A 23,824-nucleotide genomic window follows, 5' to 3' on the forward strand; every position below is an offset into this window, starting at 1 on the left:
GTCTTTTGCATTCTAGAAACCATTCTTAGAATTCTAGTTACATAGACTTTCTCCTTTCAAAAGAAAGTTCCCCAAAATTGTAAATTGTTACTCTCAATCTATTCAAATTTAGTTCTCAGAATAGTGATCACAAACTTGGCAGCATAAAGATGGAGGGTCTTCAAAGCTGGCTGGAGAATTCTGGGAGTTGAAGTCCATCCGTCTTCAAGCTGCTATGGTTGAGGAACATTGTTCTAGCACAAGCGATGATGATTAGATTAAGGAAGCTCCTTTTAACCTAGAAACTTCAATTGCCAAAATCGATAGGGTGATGCACTTGTAATTTATGTTTGAACTTTTTCCATTTTTCTCTCCCCCCACCTTTTACCTTCTTTGAATTTATCTATTCCTTTCTATGTCTGAAAAAACTGTGCCAAGTAAGAATAATGAAATCTTATTTTTATTTATTTTCTTATAATTTGAATTTCTATGACTGCACACTCATCAAAGATTCTTTAATATCTAGGTATATACATATATACTCAACAACAAAAATCAGTTTTTCAAAATATAGATGGGGAAAAAGAATCAGTACAGAATTTTAAAATTTCCATTTCAGGAACAAAGCCAAAAACATAACTAGACAAGATTTGAAAGGGAAAAAAGGGAGCAACCCAGCTCAGTTTAATTTTGTAGGCCTACTTACAGGACATAATATTTCAACTTTTTAGAACATACCATCAAAGGACACCATGTGCCCCGATTGTTTGGATACTAGAAAGACTGTTTTACCCATGTATATATTAGCCTGATTATTGAAATTGCCACCAAATACCCATGTTTTTTTTCCCCTGCTGCTGTTTTGTAGTTTACACTTTACTCTTTTAGAATGATTTATCCTTTACTTGTGATTTATCACACCATAAGGTGTGATAAGGTGAGATATAAATAAGGTGAGATATAAATTCCTACATATCATGGCCATTGATGCTGCATCATGGCTAGAGATGCTTCATGTTTCCTCTATGGCTCTTAAGTGCAATTGATTCTTTTCAAGTTAACATTAAACTATTCCAAACATTTAAAAAAATCTTAATATATAGACGATTGATTCAGTCAATACTATTTTATTAGATCCATCACTTACTCAATGCAGGCAAGGTTGTGATTTGGAGGTAAGGAAAAAGGTAAGTGCCTGATCTGACGCTTTGATCGATGTGACAAAAGCATCTTTGCACATTATTCCGCAATTCACAACTCTAGTACAAAAGGGCAGACTTTACAATAATGCGATGTGGTGTTGCTTTTATCATTTGTGCATCCTCTTCTGCAGAGGTTTCTGTGAAGGAGATCTGTCCAGCTCATGTATGCATTCATTTGGAGTCAAATTGCATTCAGTATAATTGATAATTGATAATTACCACTACGTTTTAACTGAATCCTTGGCATTCAGTATCCTGTATAGCAAAGATCTTCAAACTTGGCTATTTTAAGACTTGTGGACTTCAGCTCCCAGAATTCTCCAGCATAGCATAGCTGGCTGGAGAATTCTGGGAGTTGAAGTTCACAAGTCTTAGAGTTGCCAAGTTTAGGGGACCCCTGCTGTATAGTGTCAACAATAATAATCCTTCAGTGTAACTTTGCAAATTCCTCAATTCCAGTATTGAGTATTGGAAATTTTTTTACTGTAAGTCTTAGTAGGTAAAGACTTCTCATTTTTTGCTGCAGTTTTCCACTAGGGGACGAGCTAAGCTAGCTTTAGTTGCTGCAGCCTTTTTTTTCAAGATATTTCTCTACAGTTTGGGGGGAGGGGAAAATGTTCATAGTGTTTATTGATCTTCAGGTTAAAACCAGACAAGGTGAATAATGATAACTTTTACTGAAGCAACTTATTATTAGCCAGGCTGATGGAATTTACTGCACATCTAATAATTCTACCTTCAGTAATTTTTAAGAGAAGACCTCTCAAACGGAGCAATAAAATGCTGCATTGGAAATGGACTCTCAGCTGCTCCAGTTTCCCAGCACATGACTTGGAGGTTTTAATATGCTACTTCTGAATAGATTAGGTCGGGGTTAAATAACTTTAAGACTAAGCCAGCCAAGGAATTCTGGGAGTTGAAGTCTTTAAAGTTTGGAGAGCCCTGCTATTGTGAGGGAGTTGTCAAGTTTAGCCTTGGTGCTGAAAATAATTGGATCAGTTTCTTTCTCTTGGCTTTCTTTCATTCATAGCTCATCCACTCCAGGGTTTGTTTAGTGAGATACTATTCCCACCACGGGGTTAGTTTTGAGACATGTGGCGATGCAAAAATTGCCTTCTTTTGCCTTTTGCATTTGGTGTGACAGAGTGTGCCAAATAACCCAGATGCTGGAGCAGCTCCAATGGGTTGCCCTCCAGAATTGCTAGCCAAATTCTGTTTTGGCTAGGGATGCTGGGAGCTGCCATCCAACACATGTGGAGAGCCTGAGGCTAGGAAGAATGGCTGCTCTTTGGGGACATTACCTTGAAGGTCACTGCAACAGCTGAACAGCTTGAGAGTGTACGACCCAACATTTATTTGCAACTTTCTATGTTAATGCACATAGGAGTGAAACTTTTAGCCATTATTTTCAATATGTAACTTCCTGCAACATGAGATGTCTTTTATTCATCTGTGATATGCTTATTGTCTTGAATGTCTCCAACCTTTTTTCTACGTTCCTGGCTGACAGCATCACACATTCACTAAAGTGGCACCTTCTTTTTCAGAAACTGGAGATGGGCTTGATCGTTTTATTTCTGGAAGAGCCACAAATAACTTTAATCATATGAAGTGTGTTTCCGACGCCACTGTCAGCACAGCTAAAATAGATACAATGCTTCAGAAATCTCGCTAGATGCTGAGAAGGAAAATATTTGGTCATTTTTATTAGTGGATGGTCAGGCTTTGGGTTGGAGAGATTCCCGGTGGCTGGTTTACGTGGCATATTAAATTAAAGGAAGATTTCATATTGTCAGTTGCTTCTTTCTCGTCTGCAATTGCTTTAGAAATCAAAGATTTAGATCCTAGTGATGCAGTGACTGAGTAGGCAAACATGACAGCCAATATGTGCTAAGCAATAACTCACTCTGCTTGGATGCTGGAAACTATTTTATTGAGACAGACAATGGGGAAAAATGAATTGCCATTTTCTTTAGGGCCCTGTGCAGAGTACATTGTGTTTTCCCTAAGTGAATTCATTGGTAGGTTCAGCATTTTATTTTCTAAAGTTTTGCTGTACAGTGAAATCTGGCTTGCCAACTCCACTTGAACAGATGGTAAGAATGGCTGAATTCATATAGCCCAAAGGAAGCCCAAACTGAGCTTGTATCATCCTTATTACTCATTGAGGTTACTACTATTGAGTTCTATTTTCATATTTTATGCTGTTTTAAGTCTAATCTCAGCAAGGTTTAGCTAAGGGTTAATCAAATCAGATCTTTATTACAGCAATAGACAAGATAGGGGCTCAATTTGCCTTAAAGCGTAGAGTTTGACAGAATAATAATATTTTTAAAAAATCTTTGCTTATTTATTTTCTTAGTCCATTTCATGGAAAACTGGCTGGTGCTTCTAGAAGATATGGTGTTAATTCTGGCAACATTAGCCACTAGACACATGGACTGATGCAGAATTAGCAACTTTTTAAAAATAGGCAGAGACATTCAGAAAGTTGTGTTGGTGCCTATGCAGTATTTCATGAGAGGGGAGGAGAAAAGGTAGGGTTGAGACTATAATTTTAGCTTGTCAAGGTGCACAACCCTGCAGCTTCACATACACCCAGAGTTTTGTGCACATACTCTCAAGTAATTAGTTCTAATTTTGATTTCAGCCTGATATTACATAACACTTGTTTCTTTGGAGGAAATAATAATGGGAATTGGTTCAGTAGTGGGTTGCTCCCAGTTTGGACCAGTTCTTAGAACTGGTAGCCCAGCCGCCCAGGATGCTTCTGCAGATGTGCAGAAGCTTTGTACATGCGAACCGATAGCAAAATCATTTATAACCCACCACCAAATTTGTTCTCTATCCAGCTTTTTCAAGGTTGTGGAAGTCCTAATTGGCTTGGATCTGAAGAATGTTGTAGGCTACCTTGGCACTGAAAAGTTTAAGCCTTAAGTAATCACTATTGAAGCATTTTTATGTTAGAATTCCTTTAATTCTGACTAACCTTGAATATTATTTTAGATGTCATGTCCGATACTGTAAATAGGTGGATGGGAGCAACACTGAGAAATTGTGATATTGTTTGTTTTTTAAAATTTGAAAGATTTACATTTTTTTAAGTAGCTATTTTTAAGTCTCCAAGAAACTCAGAAGCCATGGTGGTGACATGGTAATAAAATAAGATGAAATATTAAGCCATTTCTCTGTTTTATTCTGTGAACTGTGTAAGAGTATTTTTTTGTCATACATTAGTTAAAATATGTCCTAAAATTATCAAGGGTATCTATTTTCTAAAATGCAGATGCATATTGGACTCTTTATTTGTAGCATTGCCCTATATATATTGTTGAATGCCAAATAAGGGAAATTCCTACTGGAATTTTACCATCTGCTCATTAAAACATAAAGTTGTAGCTTACAGTAATTTATTCTCAGATATTTGATTTTAAAAAAACTAGACAAAAGAAGTGATGATGCCCTCTGCTTCTGACCAAATCAGATAATCCAAGTTCTGATCCTGCAAAATTCCTGCAAAAGTAATATTTCTGCAAAATATCATTACAATAGGCTGGCTAAAGAAATATCAATAGTTCGTGGAAAACAAGTCTATTAAGGATAATTTATTTTGAAGTCCCAACATAATCTCAGTTTGGGGACTTTAATTATCAATTGCAGAGAAACTTTAATTAATTAGCCATAGGCAGAGAAACCATCAGAGGGTATATTTTTCTCTCCCACTTACAAGCACCACAAAGTAATCTGCATGGCATGATCCAAGATATCATAGGTCTATTCGACTTATGCATACATATCAGATGAATGCTTTGCTACATATGGCCATGTTTTTTTTCCTAGTCAAATTTACACCTGTCAAAATAGTGTTAATATTAGTGAAATCCAGTATCTATATCTGGAAACATTCCATCTGTTAAATGTTGCACTTTTTAGAATAGAATACAATAGAATTCTTTATTGGCCAAGTGTGATTGGGACTCACAAGGAATTTGTCATTGGTGCATATGCTCTCAGTGTACATAAAAGAAAAGATACATTTGTCAAGAATCATGAGCAGCAATTAAGTTCATGTTCTTATACCTTCAATTTCTAATATATGGGCTTCATAACAAATATGGGCTTCAGTTCTATTAACACTTAATGATTGTCATAAGGTATAAATAAGAAATCAGGAAACAATCAATATTAATATAAATATAAATATATATAAATATATATTAATATAAATTGTAAGGATACAAGCAACAAGTTATAGTCATACAGTCATAAGTGGGAGGAGAGGAAAACCATTGGGAAAAAGAAGAAAAAAACTTGGAAGAAGAGAGAGAAAATCTGTGGTTGTGGTTGGCTCTGGCCTAGCTCCTGCCCCAAGGAATATGGAGGTGGATGTGGGGGAAACATCCACATGCCACAGGCCTGTTTTGCTCCCGATAGAATCTCCCGACGAAGGCTCCTCTGACGAAGGAAGCGTGAGTAGCAGGGAAGAGGGGAGTTTGGCAGACAGCCCAGGAGGAGATAAATCATCCTTATCATCCCTGGATTGTGAACAAGAACGTATGACAGACCCACGCATGCATAGAGTGATGCATAGGAGAGAACAACTGAAGGATTATTACAGGAGATAGGTGAGGCCACCTGTGGTTGGGTGGGGCTGCTGTAATTAGTGCTACAGATAAAAAGAGCAGCATGCTGGTTTAGCCTTGTGGAAGTTTATCTGATTCATAGTTTCATCAAGATCGTGGTTTTGCTGTTTCTCTGTTCAAGACTGTGTGTGGACTTTCTGGACTTTGGAATTGGACTCAATTTCCCAGTTACTGGGTGAGAAATTGGATTGCATTCAACCTGTGCCTTGTGTGTACCAGAAAATCCCTTTGACATTCAAAAAGGGAGTTTTTTCTGCTTTTCTGTTGATAAAGACTTTTGGTTTTCCTTCTATCGTGTGGTGTGTGTCTTTTTGGACTAATTACCCTGTAATTACGGGCTGTTGGGACACGCCGGCAGAACAAAACCATTGGGATAAAATTTATGTTCTTGATTGTTTTGACTTTCCTTTCAATAATGCTGCTCTTAACTCTTAAATATCACAACCACACATAGAAAAAACAAGCAGCAATTAGGTTCATGTTCTTATATCTTCAATTTCTAATATATGGGCTTCATAACAAATATGGGCTTCAGTTCTATTAACCAAATTTAGTGGACTTTGGCATGAACACAAAAGTTTGTTTAAATGTGTCTGCCTATCTTGAAATGTCTGCCATTGAGCACTCAGTTTGATTTGTTCCTTACCCCCCAACATTTTGTTTGTTTTTCTTTTTGTCAATGATTCACAGTACCAAAGAACATTCGAGACACAAAATACACTCTAAAAAAAAAAAGCAACAACCCCAGACCACTCCCAAGTGGGAACTCAAAGGTTTTCAACCAAAAAACAAAAACAAAAATGCAAAGCATTTGGTTTTGCTAAAAGAAAATGAAGATCCACCCAAATAATATACTTTTTCCTATAATTCTCTCAATAGCTTACTTGCTGTTATGTGAGAATACAGATGCGGTACAGAGTAAGTTAACCGGATTGCCTTCCCAGAGGTAAGTCTTTCTCCATGTAATTTAAGATACTACTTGTCATATAGAAATTGTTATCTGGTCAGTACATCAATTCAAACACGTATATGGGCCATGTGGGTACCATTATCTTAAAGCAGGTAACAAAAAATGGTTGACACAATTGTCCCATCACTGTGGAACAGTAACACAAATCATTTTTCGAGTCTCATAATTGCATCTGTTTAAGACATTTCCTCCTGAGCCACAATTTGTTCTTCGGACAATTCTGTCCTTTATTCCATGTATACTAAATCAAAATGAACTTATAACCGTATTATTCAACAATACATTTGCTAGCTATTCTATATAATTTCCTGGTGATTAGGAAAAAAAACAGGGACAAACACTATCCTCAAAGTTAAATTCTGTGGAACTTAATTCCAAGTAAAAATATATAGGACATTTCCCCTAATTTTAAAGCTTGTTCCAAAAATCCTTACTGAAACTAAATGAAGAACAGAACGTTTTTAGGCTAGATAAAGTGATCACATCAAACAAATGAAGGTGAACTTCAAACATTTTTGGAGATGAGAAATCAAGAATACTATGCTTGGATTATTAATATATGATTTCTGAATTTTCAGGACTGATTCATTTATTTCTGCAATAAGTACAGATGGCTTATTTTTGTCATTGTATTCATGTATGGCACCCTTTCTGATCCAAATGTTTAGTAATTTTAGCACTTTGTGCTCTGTGCAAGCAGCAGTACACACCGGAAAGTGGAGAGGGAAGAAAATAAAATAAAATAAGCAATTAGATTATTTTTTTTAAATGATCCTCTCTGACTGCCTGGTCCTGAAATAGAAACAGTGAGGTATGATCAAGTATACCTATTGTTATCTTTACAATACATCTCTTGGACTTTAGAATAGTCTGTGATTTCCAGCTTCTGAAGAATACTGGCATTGTTCTAATTATTATTAGTAGTCTTCCTCCTTACAAAAAATAAATCTCCTCTAATAAAATGCCTGCTTGTCATCTGACATTGTGGATTACAGCCTGTGAAATCTCGTGTCATATTAAATTTGCTGGTCTTCAAGGTGCCGAAGCACCTTACATTCTCCTAGTGTGTCAGTCATAATGATAATAGAAGGTAAGTGATAATGACAGGTTATGTGTTAGCAATGTGACAATAACAAGCATTGCTCAGAGCTTCTACTTCGATAAATAATCAAATGGGATGTATCTTATTAAGGAATACATTGGATACAGATCAGCACCCTATCTCACCCTATGCTCCTTCTAGAGAACATAGCCTGAAGAAATTCACACACTGACCAGTGGAAAAAGAAGCTATTTGAATTGTCTACCATGGGACATTTACTCTGATAATAAAGTAATGCTACTCCAAGGAACAAGATCACTTTATTATCAAAATAATCTACTTGTTATCATGTCAAATAACTGGTTCAAGATTTCGTCTACTCTGCCAGGGAAAGATTGCCTAGAATCTGGCTGAAGTAGAAATCTTTAGAAAGATTGTATTAACTTTGGAGTTATAAGTTATTCTGGATCAAACCTACCTTTATATTACTAAGGGCTTTTTATTTTTCAAGAGGGATAAGATGCACGCAATTCAGAATCAGACGAGCATATATTTATGTTTAATTAATATACACGGAAGTTTATTTAATCAAATATAAATTAATTCATGTGAGTATAATTATATTTAATTAAGTATTCAGAAAAACAAAATTAGGGATAATAATATGCATTTTATAGTTTCTCTGTTTTACCACATCAAAAGTTTCTATTTCGTAACAACTTTTGGAGGCCTCCGAATTCCACAATATTTTCCAATGATTTTCATACTTCCCTGGGACATTTGGCAGTATGTCTTCTATTAATACAAAATGCTGAGATCTTCTATGCTGTTCTTTAGTCCTTCCAATACCACTATATATTTTAATAGTTTTTGTCAAAGTATAAAAGTTGTTGCCTATGCAGTATTTCATGAGAGGGGAGGAGAAAAGGTAGGGTTGAGACTATAATTTTAGCTTGTCAAGGTGCACAACCCTGCAGCTTCACATACATCCAGAATTTTGTGCACATACTCTCAAGTAATTAATTCTAATTTTGATTTCAGCCTGATATTACATAACACTTGTTTCTTTGGAGGAAATAATAATGGGAATTGGTTCAGCAGTGGGTTGCTCCCAGTTTGGACCAGTTCTTAGAACTGGTAGCCCAGCCGCCCGGGATGCTTCTGCGGATGTGCAGAAGTTTTGTACATGCAAACCGATAGCAAAATCATTTATAACCCACCACCAAATTTGTTCTCTATCCAGCTTTTTCAAGGTTGTGGAAGTCCTAATTGGCTTGGTTCTGAAGAATGTTGTAGGCTACCTTGGCAGTGAAAAGCTTAAGCCTTAAGTAATCACTATTGAAGCATTTTTATGTTAGAATTCCTTTAATTCTGACTAACCTTGAAAATTACTTTAGATGTCATGTCTGATACTGTAAATAAGTGGATGAGAGCAACACTGAGAAATGGTGATATTGTTTGTTTTTTAAAATTTGAAAGATTTACAGAGACCATATTTTAAGTAGCTATTTTTAAGTCTCCAAGAAACGCAGAAGCCATGGTGGTGACATGGTAATAAAATAAGATGAAATGTAATAGTTCTTTTAAAATCCCTTTCTTAATTATTGGGGTATTTTTGTTTTTTTTCAATGAAATTGCTATGAGAACTTCTATTGATTTTTAGATTGGGCAAACTATAGATATACACCATTATTTGATATATATCTCAGATGTAGGTAAAATAGATAACAAAGTATTTTTTTCCAAGTGTGAGTTTCTGTTACTAATTCAATTTTGGTATTATGATGCTGTAAGAAGGTACTTAGAAAAACATTCACCTTATTTAATGCATGTTTATTTATTTGCTATACAGTATTTATATCTCACTTTTGATCTACAACCTCACAAAACGGTACACACCATACTATCCGACAGCTCAACTTAATCTCACAAGTACTATTTTATTGAGAAAATGCTTCTGGGCCATAATCATCTAGTGAATTTCTATCATTGAGGCTGGATGTATCGTTTACATTGTATGTTAGCTTTATTACTGCTACCCTAATAGGCATTACTAATATGTGAAGTTAAAACTTTCTATAATGTAAAATAATTTTTGCTTGCAATGATGATAAAATTAATTTTCCCCCCTTTAAAAAATACACTGCTCAAAAAATAAATAAAGGGAACACTTAAACGACACAATATAACTCCAAGTAAATCAAACTTCTGTGAAACACTGATTGACAATCAATTTCACATGCGGTTGTGCACATTCAACTTTGTACAGAACAAAGTATTCAGTGAGAATATTTAGTTCATTCAGATCTAGAATGTGTTATTTGAGTGTTCCCTTTATTTTTCTGAGCAGTATATATACTTTAAAAACAGAACAGAAAGAAATGTAATGCATGATATAGCAATCATATAAATTATACTAAGACAAGAGAAAAAGAAGAGAAGAGAGATAGGATAAATGAAGTAAAGAAATTAGAGGAAGGGGAGTATAGAAGAGAGGGGGAGGGGAGGAAAAAATGTGCCAGCTTTTAGCTGTCACTTTGATAATATAAATTTTCTTAAACAAATAATGAATATGGCCATTGAATTGTGGTTCAATCAAACACTGCCGGATGAAATTCCTTTTGTCCTGAATATAACAGAAGAATGTAAAAAGGTAAAACATTTTTTAAAAGTCACTAATAAAAGCTCACCACTATTTTCTGCCAGGATGCAGACAAAACACAAATATGCAGCAAGCATCTGCACACAAGATTCCTTGAATGTTTGAAAACAGTCCTTGAAATTAACTTACCCATGCTTGAGCCTGACATACTTAATAAGTATTAAATCCAACCCCATGTTGCAGTCAAGAGTATTCTATTAAAATTGATTTTCACAGAGTAGATGTGCAAATGGACCCTATTATTCGGTATTGCTAACTATTTTCATTCTATTTCAAGATCACAAAGACAAGCTGGAGGACCTATTCCCATTGATTGTCACCTGAGCACATGGTCACAATGGACAAGATGCTTCCCTTGCCAAAAAAAACGAGTAAGGGGCTCCAATCTTATGCAACTAACTTTTTGCTATATGTTGCTGGCAATGATAGTAAAAGTATAGCTCGGTATAGGGACAATATCCAATTCCCTGGCCAGAAACCCCCCCAAACAAAACAGACTGAATGAAGGACTTTGAAATCCATGTAATTCTGCTCTGTTTTGGATTGGGTCTATGCTGCTCTGTACAGTACAGTGAAACAAGATGCCAGAAAAGAACATAGGAAGTACTTTGCTGGATTTGTGTGTGTGTGTGTGTGTGTGTATGCATGCTTTTGAGTCAGTAGTGACTCCTGGACTAGTCCCTGCAGATTTTTAAAGCAAAATTTCAGAAGTGGTTTGCCATTGCCATTGGCTGAGTGAGTCATCCAGTTGGCTTCATGTTGAAGACAGGATTAAAACACAAGAACCTAATATTTCGGCTGTGGTGAGGAGGGCGTTTGCCCAGGTTCACCTGATGCACCAGTTGCAGCCCTATTTGAACAGGGAGTCTTTACTCACAGTCACTCATGCCCTTATCACCTTGAGGTTCCACTACTGCAATGTTCTCTACCTTTGAAGAGTGTTTGGAAACTGCAAATCATGGAAAACACAGCCCCGCGAGCAGTCATGGGCCTTCCCAGGTATGCCCATGTTTCTCCAGCACTCCGCGGACTGCACTAGCTGCCTATTGGTTTCTGGACACAATTCAAGGTGTCGGTTATGACCAGTGAAGGGCTACCAAAATTTTTCTACCACACTGTGGACGTGGCTTTGCATCTTTCAGTGCAAATTGGGTGCTCTAGGGTGGAGCTCCATTTTTGCTACCCCACTGTGTTCCCCCCCATCCGGGCAGCAGCCCACCCCTGGTTATGACCTACAATATAAAATAAATTTTGCTTGCAATAATGATAAAATGAATTTTCTTTTTTTTCCCTTTAAAAAATAATCTTTATTAAATACACTGCTCAAAAAATTAAAGGGAACACTTAAACAACACAATATAACTCCAGGTAAATCAAACTTCTGTGAAATCAAACTGTCCACTTAGGAAGCAACACTGATTGACAATCAATTTCACATGCTGTTGTGCACATTCAAATTTGTAGAGAACATGGCATTGGACCAGATAACCTGTGGCACTGTCTCCTGATGTATGAATCCCAGCAACCAGTCAGGTCCCACAGAGTTGGCCTTATCCAGGTCCTGTCCACCAGACAATGTCACTTGGCAGAGCCTAGGGGAAGAGTCTTCTCTGGGGGGGCTCCGGCCCTCTGGAATCAGCTTCCCCCAGAGATTCGCACTGCTCCCACCCTCCTCACCTTCTGAAAGAATCTGAAGGCTCATCTATGCCTTCAGGCTTGAGGCCATTAGATTCTAGCCCCCTGGCCAACAGATGCAATGTATGTTTGTTGTGTGAATGGTAATGATTGATTTTAACACCACTGGGGTTTTAGATTAACTAGTTTTAAAATTAATTGGATTAGGATGTCTGCATTGTTTTTTATATGTTGTAAGCTGCCCCAAGACTCTGAAGAGGGGTGGCATATAAATCCAATAAGCAAACAAACAAACAAACAAACAAACAAACAAACAAACAAATTAATTAATAATAAACAAACAAACAAACAAACAAACAAACAAACAAACTCCTGGTTTCCAACCTCACACCTTAACTGCTATGCCAAACTGGCTCTCTTTGCTGTATTAATGCACTAAATATCTAGATTTTTTTATTTCAGTCATTTCATTTATATTATACCCAATCTGCCTAATACATCTGGCAGTTTATAGCCATGGATAACAGTCAAAACATCCAGGTAATGTAATAAACAACTAGATAGTTACAAATCCAAAATAATGCAATGGTAATAATAATAATCTAGATCATCACATAAACTATCATGATAATGATATTGCTGTGGAGCAATCACAACCTTAAATAGAATACTATGGCAATGTTATTCACTATTAAATGCTATGCACTGAAATAGGGCAAGCTTTACCTCCAAGAAAAAAGATGTTTTGTTAAGACTGAGTCTGCAAAAAAGTGTAGCTACATTTCCAAAAATGAGGTGTAAACAGGAGATTCTCCTGGAATGAACTTTCAGTGCAATGTTTCACTCACATTCTCACACCAGCCTACACTATTAAATGATAGCTTTCATATATGCACCAACTGTTTGTATAGAATTACAAGTCATGGAAACTGATCCCAGTTATTTGTGGGGTTATGTAGAGTTATTTTATCTTCTTGAAACAAGAGAGCAATTGGATTTGGGGGGAAAAGCCCTGCAATTTATGTTGACTGCAATCAGGCTTTACCTCTGATATTTATTTTTTTTTGCTGTTGTTTTTAAATTATCTCTGAATGTTTCATCACCGCATACTGCAAGCTGTGCTTTAAGTAATTCCCACTGTATTGAGAAACACTCAATTAGTTCTACATTTTTAATGGCTACATAATTAATGCTTCCCCTTCTTGAGTGAGATTATTTTGTGGGATTCTAAAATGTTTAATTCCACATTTTAAAGAATTTGTATGTAACTATTTTAATGTACTCTACAGTTCAGATCAAGGCAGCTGGTACAACCAGCCAAATATAAGGGGAGAATATGCAATGGCAATATTTGGGACAGAGAAGCTTGCAACCCCACCGAACCATGTGTGGTGGATCAAAGCTGTGGAGAGGACTTTCGGTGTGAGGAGACAGGTGAGTCTTGTTCCATTTCAATCTTCCTCATTCTGATGCCCTTTGGATGGCTTCAGTTTCTACAATTCCCATTAAATGAGATACAGGTACCTAGAGGTGACCAGTCCTGAAAGATACACTGAAATTGATTTGAAGAAAGATTTTTGCTGGTTGTTATTGCTGCTGCTGCTGTTGTTGAAATGAGAACAAAGAATTATGGGACCGTCTCCAGTCTCACGTATCCCAGTGACCAGTCAGAACGCACAGAGTTGGCCTTCTCCAGGTCCCATCAGCCAAGCAATGCCTTCTCTGTGGCAGCTCCAACCCTCTGGAATCAACTCCCCCTGGAGATTCACACTTTTCACACTTTCCCCACTCTCCTGGCCTTCCGAAAGGCCCTAAAAATTCAAACGAGCTGGCAGGCCTGGGGCCATTGAGCTTTAACATTTTGCTCCGCCTGTTAATTTGATTGTGGCATGAATGAGTGTGAGAGTAAGTGTATGGTTTTTAAATGGGTCATTAAACTATTGAGTCTTTTAGATTATTTAAAATGGGACTTTTTGAATCTGTTTTTGTATTTTTATATATTGTAAGCCTCCCTAAGTCCTTGGAGAAGGCGGCATATAAGTCCAATAACAAACAAACAAACAAACAAACAGACAGACAAACAAACAAACAAACTTTGGGTTTCATTTTGGTAGACTCCATTATCTTATTCAGTGATGATTAACTTTTTGGATTTGGTGTTCAGAATTCAGAAAAGGCCCTAAATTGACACTGGCGAAAAACACAATCCAATTACATAAGTGTTGTCTTTTGTTAATGGGCCTGTGCTGCCCACTGGAGGCAGCTACAGATTGCATGAGGCCTTCATTCTTGAAGTACCTTTGGAGAATGCTCTCACATGACCTCTGAATACTGTGCAAAAGCACACTCTTTGTTACGTATGGCTGTACGTGTCCTGGATTTGCATAGCCGCCATTGAATAGCCGCCATTAAAATACTGTTAGTGGCCAGCCGGTTTCAGGGAAGCCCTTAAAAGTGGCTTCCCTGCAACTGCCCAGCATTCCGTATTGCTTTCTGCCAGAGAGAAATAAATGGGGCTGAACTGTTCCTATGTCTGGTCTCTTCTTGCCGAAGAGACGGAGTAACGACACGGACACAAGAGCTGGATTTAAACTTGGGTCATTTTTATTAATTAATAATCTGCATAATTTATTTAATTAAATTAGCATAAATTAGCATAAATTAGCATAAATCAACATGCTTAACTATGACCCAAACAGTGGACCTGCAGGGTCAAACAAATACTTCCGGGGCGGAAATGACGTAGCAAATCAACATTCCTGGGCAACTATGGGCGTAGCTCGATGCTGGTCCAGGTGAGGGACCTCTCCCTCACCTGAGACCCTGCCATGCTCTCGCATGAGGGGAGTCCCGCCGGCGCACCCCTACCCGGGGACTTCAATGTGCGGGACCCAAAGACAGGTTCCCCCCAACTGCTCAGGTAGCACCCCACCATGAGCTTGGAGAGAACCTGTCAATCATCCCCAAAGATGCCCAAGGGAGAACGCACAGTTGCTAACCACCACCCAGATTTCCGCCCCTAACCTGCCACGGAGCGGGGGTCAGATCTCTATCTTGGCCCCCCCAACTCCCCCCTCTATCTGCGCCAGCTCACGCAGAGACCGCTGCAGGTCCTGTAAGAAAATGGCGTTCCCCTGTTCTGACAGGTGAACGCCATCGGCCCGGTAAAGCCACGGCCGATCTACAGTGATGAGGGGATGAGCCACTACAACCCCACCTAATTCCCTAACTGTTTTGCCCAGGGCCTTATTCACTCTACGCCTGACCCGGTGAATGGCCCTAAGGGAAATGGCGTCCCTCCATACGATCCTTGGGAGGATCTCTGACCACACCACTTGCGTGGTTGGCCACACAGTGCGAAGCCACCGCAGGTCTTCGCGCGCCTGGATGATCAACGGTAGACCACCAAGCAGGCATAGGTCATTGCCACCGAGGTGCAAGACCAGCCATCTGGGTGCGGCTATGGGCTGCCGCCCACCCAGTCCCATCTGAGCGCGACCCTGGGTAGCCGCCCGCCCAGCAGCGCCGGGTACAGCCCTGAGATGCTGCCCCCCCAGCAACGTCGGTAGGAGCCCCTCCCACCGCATACCTCTCCGGCCCATCCAAACAACATTGACCCAACGTCCCAATGACAACTGGGTCTCGATGGGGCTTCTGGCTGCTGAGCGGTCGGCCCAAAATACCATGCTGTGGCCACACAGCAGCGCCGTCGGTTTCTGATTGGCATGGGGACCTGAAAGAGGACACACACAGAGAGGTTACCTAGCCTAAGCCCTGCCTAGGATCCTCGGCGGGCCTAACATAACCCAAATATGCCGCCGACCGCCAGCGGCCGATCTCCCGAATCCGATGGGCCGGGAAACCAGAAAGCGCCGCGCTAGTGGCGGCGCCGATACGGAACGAATGCGTTCCATATCCGGCGGGATCCATGCCCACCTGAGCCATTGCCTTAGACACTAAAGCCCAGAATTGATAACGGGTCAGGGGGGTACCGTCCTGATGCTTAAATAGGTACCCTTGCCCTGACCCCCTTAAGGCACAAAATTGCTGCAAAGCGGCCACCGGGCATACAGACTGATCGGTGGCTGCACTAAGTTCTATCTTAACCCCTCTGTGCAACTGATCTGTCTTGGAATGTCTCACCAAAAGTGAGACACCCCCTTGTCTAAAGGCCAGATCAGTGAACTGGAAGGCGCGGAGCGACAAGTCAGCCTGTGAGGAAGCTATTGCCTCGCTGACCCTAAGGGCCCCAAAAAACATTACACAAGTGGCTGCCCTAAAAAGACGGGCCTCGTACAGAGAGGCACACAGACTGTCCAAGGCCTGATTAATCAAGGACAGCTGCTGAACCGTCAGGGCCTGACGAGTGTCAGAAGGGACCCCCTGTCGCTCCCTCAACCAGCCTTCCAGCATCTTCCGAATGCGGAAGTCACCAGAAAAATCCCTGAAACCCCCCGCCTTGGACAGAAAGGCGAGGCCGGCTAACCGGGACCTAATAGTCCTAACTGAAAGGCCACGCTGCCTCAGCAGGACACAAAATTCCGCCAGGTGTTCAACTGGGGCAGGCCAACTATGGGGGTAACCCTTACCCTGCCTGAAATCCCCAAACTCGTTACCTGCACTCTGGTAGGCCCGCAGGGTGCCCGGTGCTACCGAAAGGGCGATCGCCCTGGAGGCCTCGTCTCTCCAACGCTCGGGAGCCCGCCCAGGCTCCAAAGGTGGACTGGGAACACCTCTGGCGACTCCCGTGCCCACGGGGCCAGGGTCCGAAACCTGGACAACTGACCACGGGACAAGGCGTCAGCCACACCGTTATCCACCTCGGGGACATGTCTGGCCAAAAACAAGGCGTTTAGGGACAAGGACTTGTGCACAAAATGGCGGACAAGCCGCATGACCCTGTCACTCTTAGAGGACAGGGCATTAACAACATGGACAACCGCTAGGTTGTCGCACCAAAAGTGTACAGTCTTGTTCCTAAACTGCTCCCCCCAAAGCTCTAAGGCCACTATCAAGGGGAAGAGCTCTAAAAAAGTGAGGTCCTTAACCAGAGAAGAGGCACTCCATTCCGGAGGCCACACCGACCAGCACCACTGGTCACCTAGCACTACCCCAAAACCACAAGTCCCCGCAGCATCCGAGCAAAGCTGCAATTCAGCTTCCAAAAGAAGCTCATGCCTCCAAAAAGACAATCCATTAAAGTGTTCCAAAAACTCCCGCCACACGCAGAGGTCAGCCCTGACTCCTGCGCATAAGCGGGTACGATGATGGGGCAAACGCAGCCCCTTCATCGCATCATACAACCGTCTGGAAAAGGCCCTGCCCGGCACTACTACCCGACAGGCAAAATTAAGGATCCCGGCCAATTCCTGGAGCTGCCGAAGAGTCACCTTCCTGCAGCCCAGGACCGCCTCCAGCTTGAACCTGATTTTTTCCAATTTGTCCAGGGGCAATCTAGAAGATTGCTCCTCTGAGTCCAATTCAATACCGAGGAAGGTAATCCTGGTGGCAGGGCCTTCGGTCTTCTCAGAGGCTAAAGGCACCCCTAGCTGAGCACAAAGGGCTTCGAAGTCCCGCATCAGCGCAAAACATTGCACCGAGTGCGCAGGCCCTGCCATGAGGAAATCATCAAGGTAGTGAACGACAGAGCCCAGGCCACTACGCCTCCTGAGCGCCCACTCCAAGAAGGTGCTAAAACTCTCGAAAAGAGAGCATGAGACAGAGCAGCCCATCAGCAATGCCCGGTCTACATAAAAACCACCTTTGAAATGGAAGCCCAGGAGCTCGAAGTCGTCCGGGTGTATGGGGAGGAGCCAGAATGCCAACTTAATGTCGCACTTACCCATAAGGGCTCCAACCCCACACTTCCTAACCATGGACACGGCCGCATCAAAGGATGCGTACCGCACCGAACACAATTTGTCAGGAATGAAATCATTCACTGACTCCCCTTTAGGAAAAGACAAATGGTGAATCAACCTAAATTCACCACTCGCCTTTTTGGGGACCACCCCCAGAGGGGACACCCTAAGATTCGGAAAGGGCGGCTCCGGGAAAGGCCCAAGGACCCTGCCCTCGGCCACCTCCTTCCCAATCTTGGCCCTAACAATGTCCTCATGTCCGACAACCGATCTAAGGTTGTCGGACATGAAAGCCTTCCTGACCCCCACATAAGGGATCCTAAATCCCTTGGAAAAACCTAGCAAGAGAGCAGCCGCTCTCGAGCGAGGGTGGTAGTCAACCAACCAACCCTCAAGCACAGAGACATTAATTGGGCTGGGCCCCTTTTCCCCCAGCTGATGCGGGAGGCTTTCCTGGACCCCCACCCTTCTTTTCTGCCCCCTTCTTGGGGCGGGGGCAGACAGCAGATGCATGGGGCCCCCCACAATTCCCGCAGGCATGCTTATATTTGCAAAAGGGATGAAAACACGCCCCTTTCGCAGCAAACTCATGACAGGCGGGTGAGGCCCCCTTACCAGCCGCCCCAGGAGTCACCTTGGCCGGCGTGGCCACCGCAGGCTCCTCCTCCATGAAATGACCGCTGTCGGTCCGCTCACACCCCTCCTTGCCAGACATATGCGTGGCCCTGAACCACAGGTCCGGTACCACCATATCCCATGGCAGGTTGGGCTCCACAGCCATCCTCATCCTAAACCCTTTATCATAATGGCGCCATATGGTGCCTTTGTATTCAAAATTAGCCCTGGCGATCAAATCAATATACTTAAGCATCGCCGAGGCCATGGCTGGCTGCCTCTGAATCACCACTGACGCATATGTCAGAAAAGCGTACAGCCAGGAGCTGAAGCACTTGGTGACCTTTGTTTTCTTGGGCTTTTCCCCAGGAACTACTTCTTTCTCTTGTTTAGGGACCTCCCGATTGAGCAATGAAAAAAGGTCCACGTACTCCCCCCTCCAAGTGGCCTCCTTCACGGACGGGTGAAGGTGATACCCTAACGGGGTGGCCGGCAGACCACACGGAATGGCCCCCGCCTTAATACTGGCGAACGGGTCCCACACCGTGGTGGCCCCCGGACCTAGCACCCCAAAACCCTGGGGATAGGCCATCAATGGAAGCGGGGGCATAACAGCAGGAGCTGTAGGGGTCCAACCCCCCACCCCGGGCACCCCGGGCACCCCAGCCCCCACCGGCCTGAGCGGCGGCGCCGCGCCAGGCGCAGGCGCCCCCGCCAACGGGGACGGTGGCGACCAGACCTGCCCGCATGCGCCCGCCTGGGGGCCCCCAAAGCTAACCCCATTTCCCAGCCCCGTCGGGGGAAAACTCGCACCAGCCAGGGGGAGAAATGAAGAATGTGTATTGTGTGGTGCAACCTCACCTGCCCCGTACGGGGTTGAAGACATCCAAGGGGGCCCCACCGCCGCGGGGCCCGGAAAAGCCGTCAAGTGCCCCGACTGGGCCGCCTGCCCGGTATGGGCCCTCTGCCCGGTATGGGCCGTCTGTCCGGCCTGGGCTGCTGATGGAGCTCCTCCCAACGCCGCTGGTACCTGCTCGAGGGCCCCCCAAGGGCCCGAGCCGCTCCGCCAGTGCTCGAGCTCATCGAGCCTCTCCAACACCCTAGCCCAAGAAAGGGCAGGAGAAACATCCGAGTGAGGGGTTGTAGGTAAAGGACCCACCGCCCCTTCTGCGGGTACCACCCCAGGGGCCCCCTCCATACTTGCCCGAGCCCGGGCAGAAGGCCTAAGGGCCCTCCTAGGGCGCATAGCCGCAGGCTGGACCACAGGGGCCCTGGCTTGCCTCTTCTTTGGGGCCATGCCACCTTTAAAAAATTAGCAGTGAGGAAAAAACCCCTTTCCTCTCAAAAAACCCCTGTAGCAAGGCCCAACCTTGCCAGGAAAAAACCACCCTGGGGGATTAAAACAATAGAACCCCCCCTGGAGCAGCAACAGGGCCCCTTACCCCAGGAACCCCTGAGGACCCCAAGGCCAAGAAACCCCTGAACCCTGGGCAAGGCCCAACCAGACCACCCTCCCAGCCGGGAGCGAATCACCACTCCCCCTCGGGCCCGAGGGGGACTCTGAAGTCCTCAGGCACTGCTGGGCCTTGAAGAAAGGCCTCTTCGCTGGATTCAAAATGGCGGCCGCAACACGAGGCCACCACAAAATGGCTGCCAGGAGCAAAAACAAAAGAATGTCTGCTCCAGCTGCCGGTCCCAGCGAAAAGGCTTGGCCCAGGGCCTGCAGGCCCTTAAATAGGGCCTGCAAGCCCCGCCCCTGACCGGCAGCAACGTCAGGCCTCGTGGGCCTGATTTTCGGCCGAAATCTCATCTCGCGAGATTTCGGCCGAAAACAAGATGGCAGCCGCCATGAGGGAGTCCGGTGTCTGCCCGGTCCCTCCGGCAAAGGCTGCCAGCCGGTAAGTCGACCGGCGCTAATTCCTGTGCAATCTAACACTCTTCATTCACTATTTTCAGACTGTCCAGCAGCTGTATAAGAACAGATCCCTCTCACGTGACTTTTCAGAGGGTCCAGTGGCTTTTTTAAAGTACACATTTATATTCATGCCCCCAAAAGGTTTTTTCAAGACGCAACTGGACTTTTTGGGGGGTTTCTTGAAGTCATTTCACTTCTCATCCAAGAAAATTCTTCAGCTCTGATTATTTTCACGTGATTCCTGCAGCATTTTTAAAAAAAAATCATGCCAAATTGTATTGTGACACTGCACAAAGTTTTGAGTGATTAAACACCCTACAATTGCATTGTAGGGTGTTTAATCACTCAAAACTTTGTGCAGTGTCACTTTCAACACACGTGTCATAGCTTCACCATCACTGGTCTCGTTCATTCATAATACTGAGACATAACATTACTGGTTTTGTTTTGACTCAGCATCATACAGTCTATACTGTGCAAGCCCATTTATATACAGTAATTGCTATTTTTTATTAGCATGATATACGTCAGGATATTATGATTTGGTCAGACACCATACTTAGACAACCTAGCTTAACATTATGTGCAAAGTCCAATAATAACATAGATGTACCTTTTCCGAAGAGGAGCAGCTATTCTACTTAAGCTACTCTTCATATACACTTTTGGCTTAGGGTTGTTAAAGTTAAAGATGTTAAAGTGTAACATGTTTAACTTGAAGAAGAACAAGAACGTGAAAAAAAAATCTGTTCAAATTATTTTTTATGTATGTCAGGAAAAGACCTTTAAATCCAAGTAGACTAAGCAGAGATTCCATAAATAAACAAATAACAATATTTGCATTTCAGGCCGCTGCATTAAACGTCACCTATTATGTAATGGAGAATTAGATTGCAGGGATGGATCCGATGAGGCTGATTGTGATGATCCTGAAAGTACATGTGAATACCTAGATCCAGTCCCAGGAATTGAACTGGTTTCAAGAGGGTAAGCAGAATTCGTTCCACCCAGCCTCCAGCGCATTTTTTTTAATCACATAGAAACAAAAATCTTACTTCCAGTTTTGATAAGTTTGCTTCCAGTGTGAAAATATTTTCAGTTTTTCTATTTTCTTCTAGTGGTGCCTGCAAATTTAGAATTTATTCTGATGCTGTACAAAATAGTTGCAAGATGGATGCCCGGCCTTTCTCTTATAAAAAACCAAATGGAAGGAATTCCATTCATCTGTTGGGATTTAGGCTTCTGGCTATTTAAGACAGGGTTCCCAACCCCTGAACTGTGAACTGCTACAGGGCTGCAGCCCATTAGCAACCAAAGTTTATTTTTATTTATTTATTTATTTTGTCCAATACACAATGAGGGTTTTAGTGGGTATATATCTATATACACATAGTAAAATACACGATGAAGGTTATAGAGGAGATACTCATAGTAAAATATATCTAAGAAATAATAGAAAAGAAGATATAGTAATAGAACATATCAATGAAAGAATAGAAAAGAGATATAGGAATAGAAGAAAGGTATAGGAGATATAGGAGAGCAATAGGACAGGGGACGGAAGGCACTCTAGTGCACTTGTACTCGCCCCTTACTGATCTCTTAGGAATCTGGATAGGTCAACTGTAGATAATCTAAGAGTAAAGTGTTGGGCGTTTGGGGATGACACTATGGAGTCCGGTAATGAGTGGTAGCTGTTCATGTAAAGCTTCTTTTGCACATGCACAGGGTTTAGGTTGTAGGCGTAGGATGCGTGACACATTCCCCACATTGCCAAGGTTGCATCTGCTGCCAGTCTTTGGAACTAAAATGGTTGTAGACTCCTGGTTAAAGAGATGACTGCATAAAGATAAACAATACAATCGAACATGCCCTTTGGCCATTTCACACCTATGCACAAAGTCTTCTCTCCCATTCATCAATATTTCAGTGGCAAGCCAAAATATTGTTCCTCATTAAATTAAGAAATTTCAGATTTTTTAAAGAAATAGAACAACATTAAGTTTTGCCTAACATTAAGATCTGCCTAATTTACAGTATATTTACAGAAAATAATGTTTATTTTTATCCATCGCATTGTGCCATATTTTGAAATTAATATTTTAGAACTCAACCAAGTTAGGATAGATAGAGCTGATAGATAAGTTAGTGAAGATTGGACTTAATCCCCTGGATAGTTCAGTGGATTTGCAGCTGGCTGAAGCGTGGATATCAGAGTGTTGTTAATGGTGATTATTCTGAGCAGACGGGCTACAAAAATGGTGGAAGGTTTTAAGCATAAAACTTATCAGGAAAGACTTAATGAGCTCAATCTGTATAGTCTGGAGGACAGAAGGGAATGGGGGGACATGATTGAAACATTTGAATATTTTAATTTTTATTTATTTATTTATTCTTTGTCCAATATACAATACATATGAAGGAGAATAGACATTAAGTAATATATATAATGATAGAAAGTAAGAAAGAAGAGAGGTTGGAGGAAAGGAGAGAAAATGTATGATATATGAGATAAGGAAAGATGATTGGACAGGGGACGATAGGCACATCAGTGCACTTATGTATGCCCCTTACTGGCCTCTTAGGAACTTGGAGAGGGTTAAATGTTAAATGTTAAAGGGTTAAATAAGGTTCAGGAGAGAAGTGTTTTTAATAGGAAAGTAAACACAAGAACAAACGGGCACAATCTGAGGTTAGCTGGGGGAAAGATTAGAAGTAACGTGATAAAATATTATTTTACTGAACTGGGATAAACATATATCCATCCTAAGATAAAATACAGGAAATAGTATAAGGGTAGATTAGATGGACCATGAGGTCATTTTCTGCTGTCAATCTCCTATGTTTCGATGTAGGATAGAGACTTTATAAATGCCATAGGAATAAATATAAAATGGGGCAAAACTCACTTAATAAATTTAACATCAATATGATCTCAATGGTGGTCATAACTTGAGGACAACCTGTATTTATTCAGAGGTACATTCCACAGTATTTCACTGAATTTTACCCTTAGATAAATACCCATAGGATTCTAGCACAGACTAAATTGTGCCAAATAGAAAACATCTCAAAAGTATGCTTGAAAATGTATCCACACTATGACACACCATTCAAATGCATTATCAAATATATTTATACAGCTGCACCCAAAAACAATAATGCCATAAAAGAGTGAAAGGAATAAAAAAAAGTAAATATGAACAATTATCACATTTCATGCCCTCAGTATTAAAACAGCCTTTATTCTAATCTGCTTTGGTGCAAATGTGACCTTTTACAACTTGTTTATTGTGTTGT

At 41.8% G+C, this 23,824-nt stretch overlaps 1 protein-coding gene across 2 annotated transcripts in view; it reads left to right on the forward strand.

The window, feature by feature from the left end:
* Positions 1–6,505: 6,505 nt before the first annotated feature.
* C8A (complement C8 alpha chain) overlaps positions 6,506–23,824 on the forward strand; it is a 55,194-nt gene continuing 37,875 nt past the window's right edge. For both annotated transcript variants that reach the window (XM_070745990.1, XM_070745991.1), the window contains exons 1-4: positions 6,506–6,770; positions 10,776–10,869; positions 13,423–13,567; positions 21,373–21,511. In XM_070745990.1, coding sequence (XP_070602091.1) covers positions 6,655–6,770; positions 10,776–10,869; positions 13,423–13,567; positions 21,373–21,511 — 494 coding nt within the window. In that variant the 5' untranslated portion in view covers positions 6,506–6,654. The remainder of the gene's footprint in view (positions 6,771–10,775; positions 10,870–13,422; positions 13,568–21,372; positions 21,512–23,824) is intronic.

Source organism: Erythrolamprus reginae, chromosome 3 (genome assembly GCF_031021105.1).
Source record: "Erythrolamprus reginae isolate rEryReg1 chromosome 3, rEryReg1.hap1, whole genome shotgun sequence".
NCBI classification, from domain to species: Eukaryota; Metazoa; Chordata; class Lepidosauria; order Squamata; family Dipsadidae; genus Erythrolamprus; species Erythrolamprus reginae.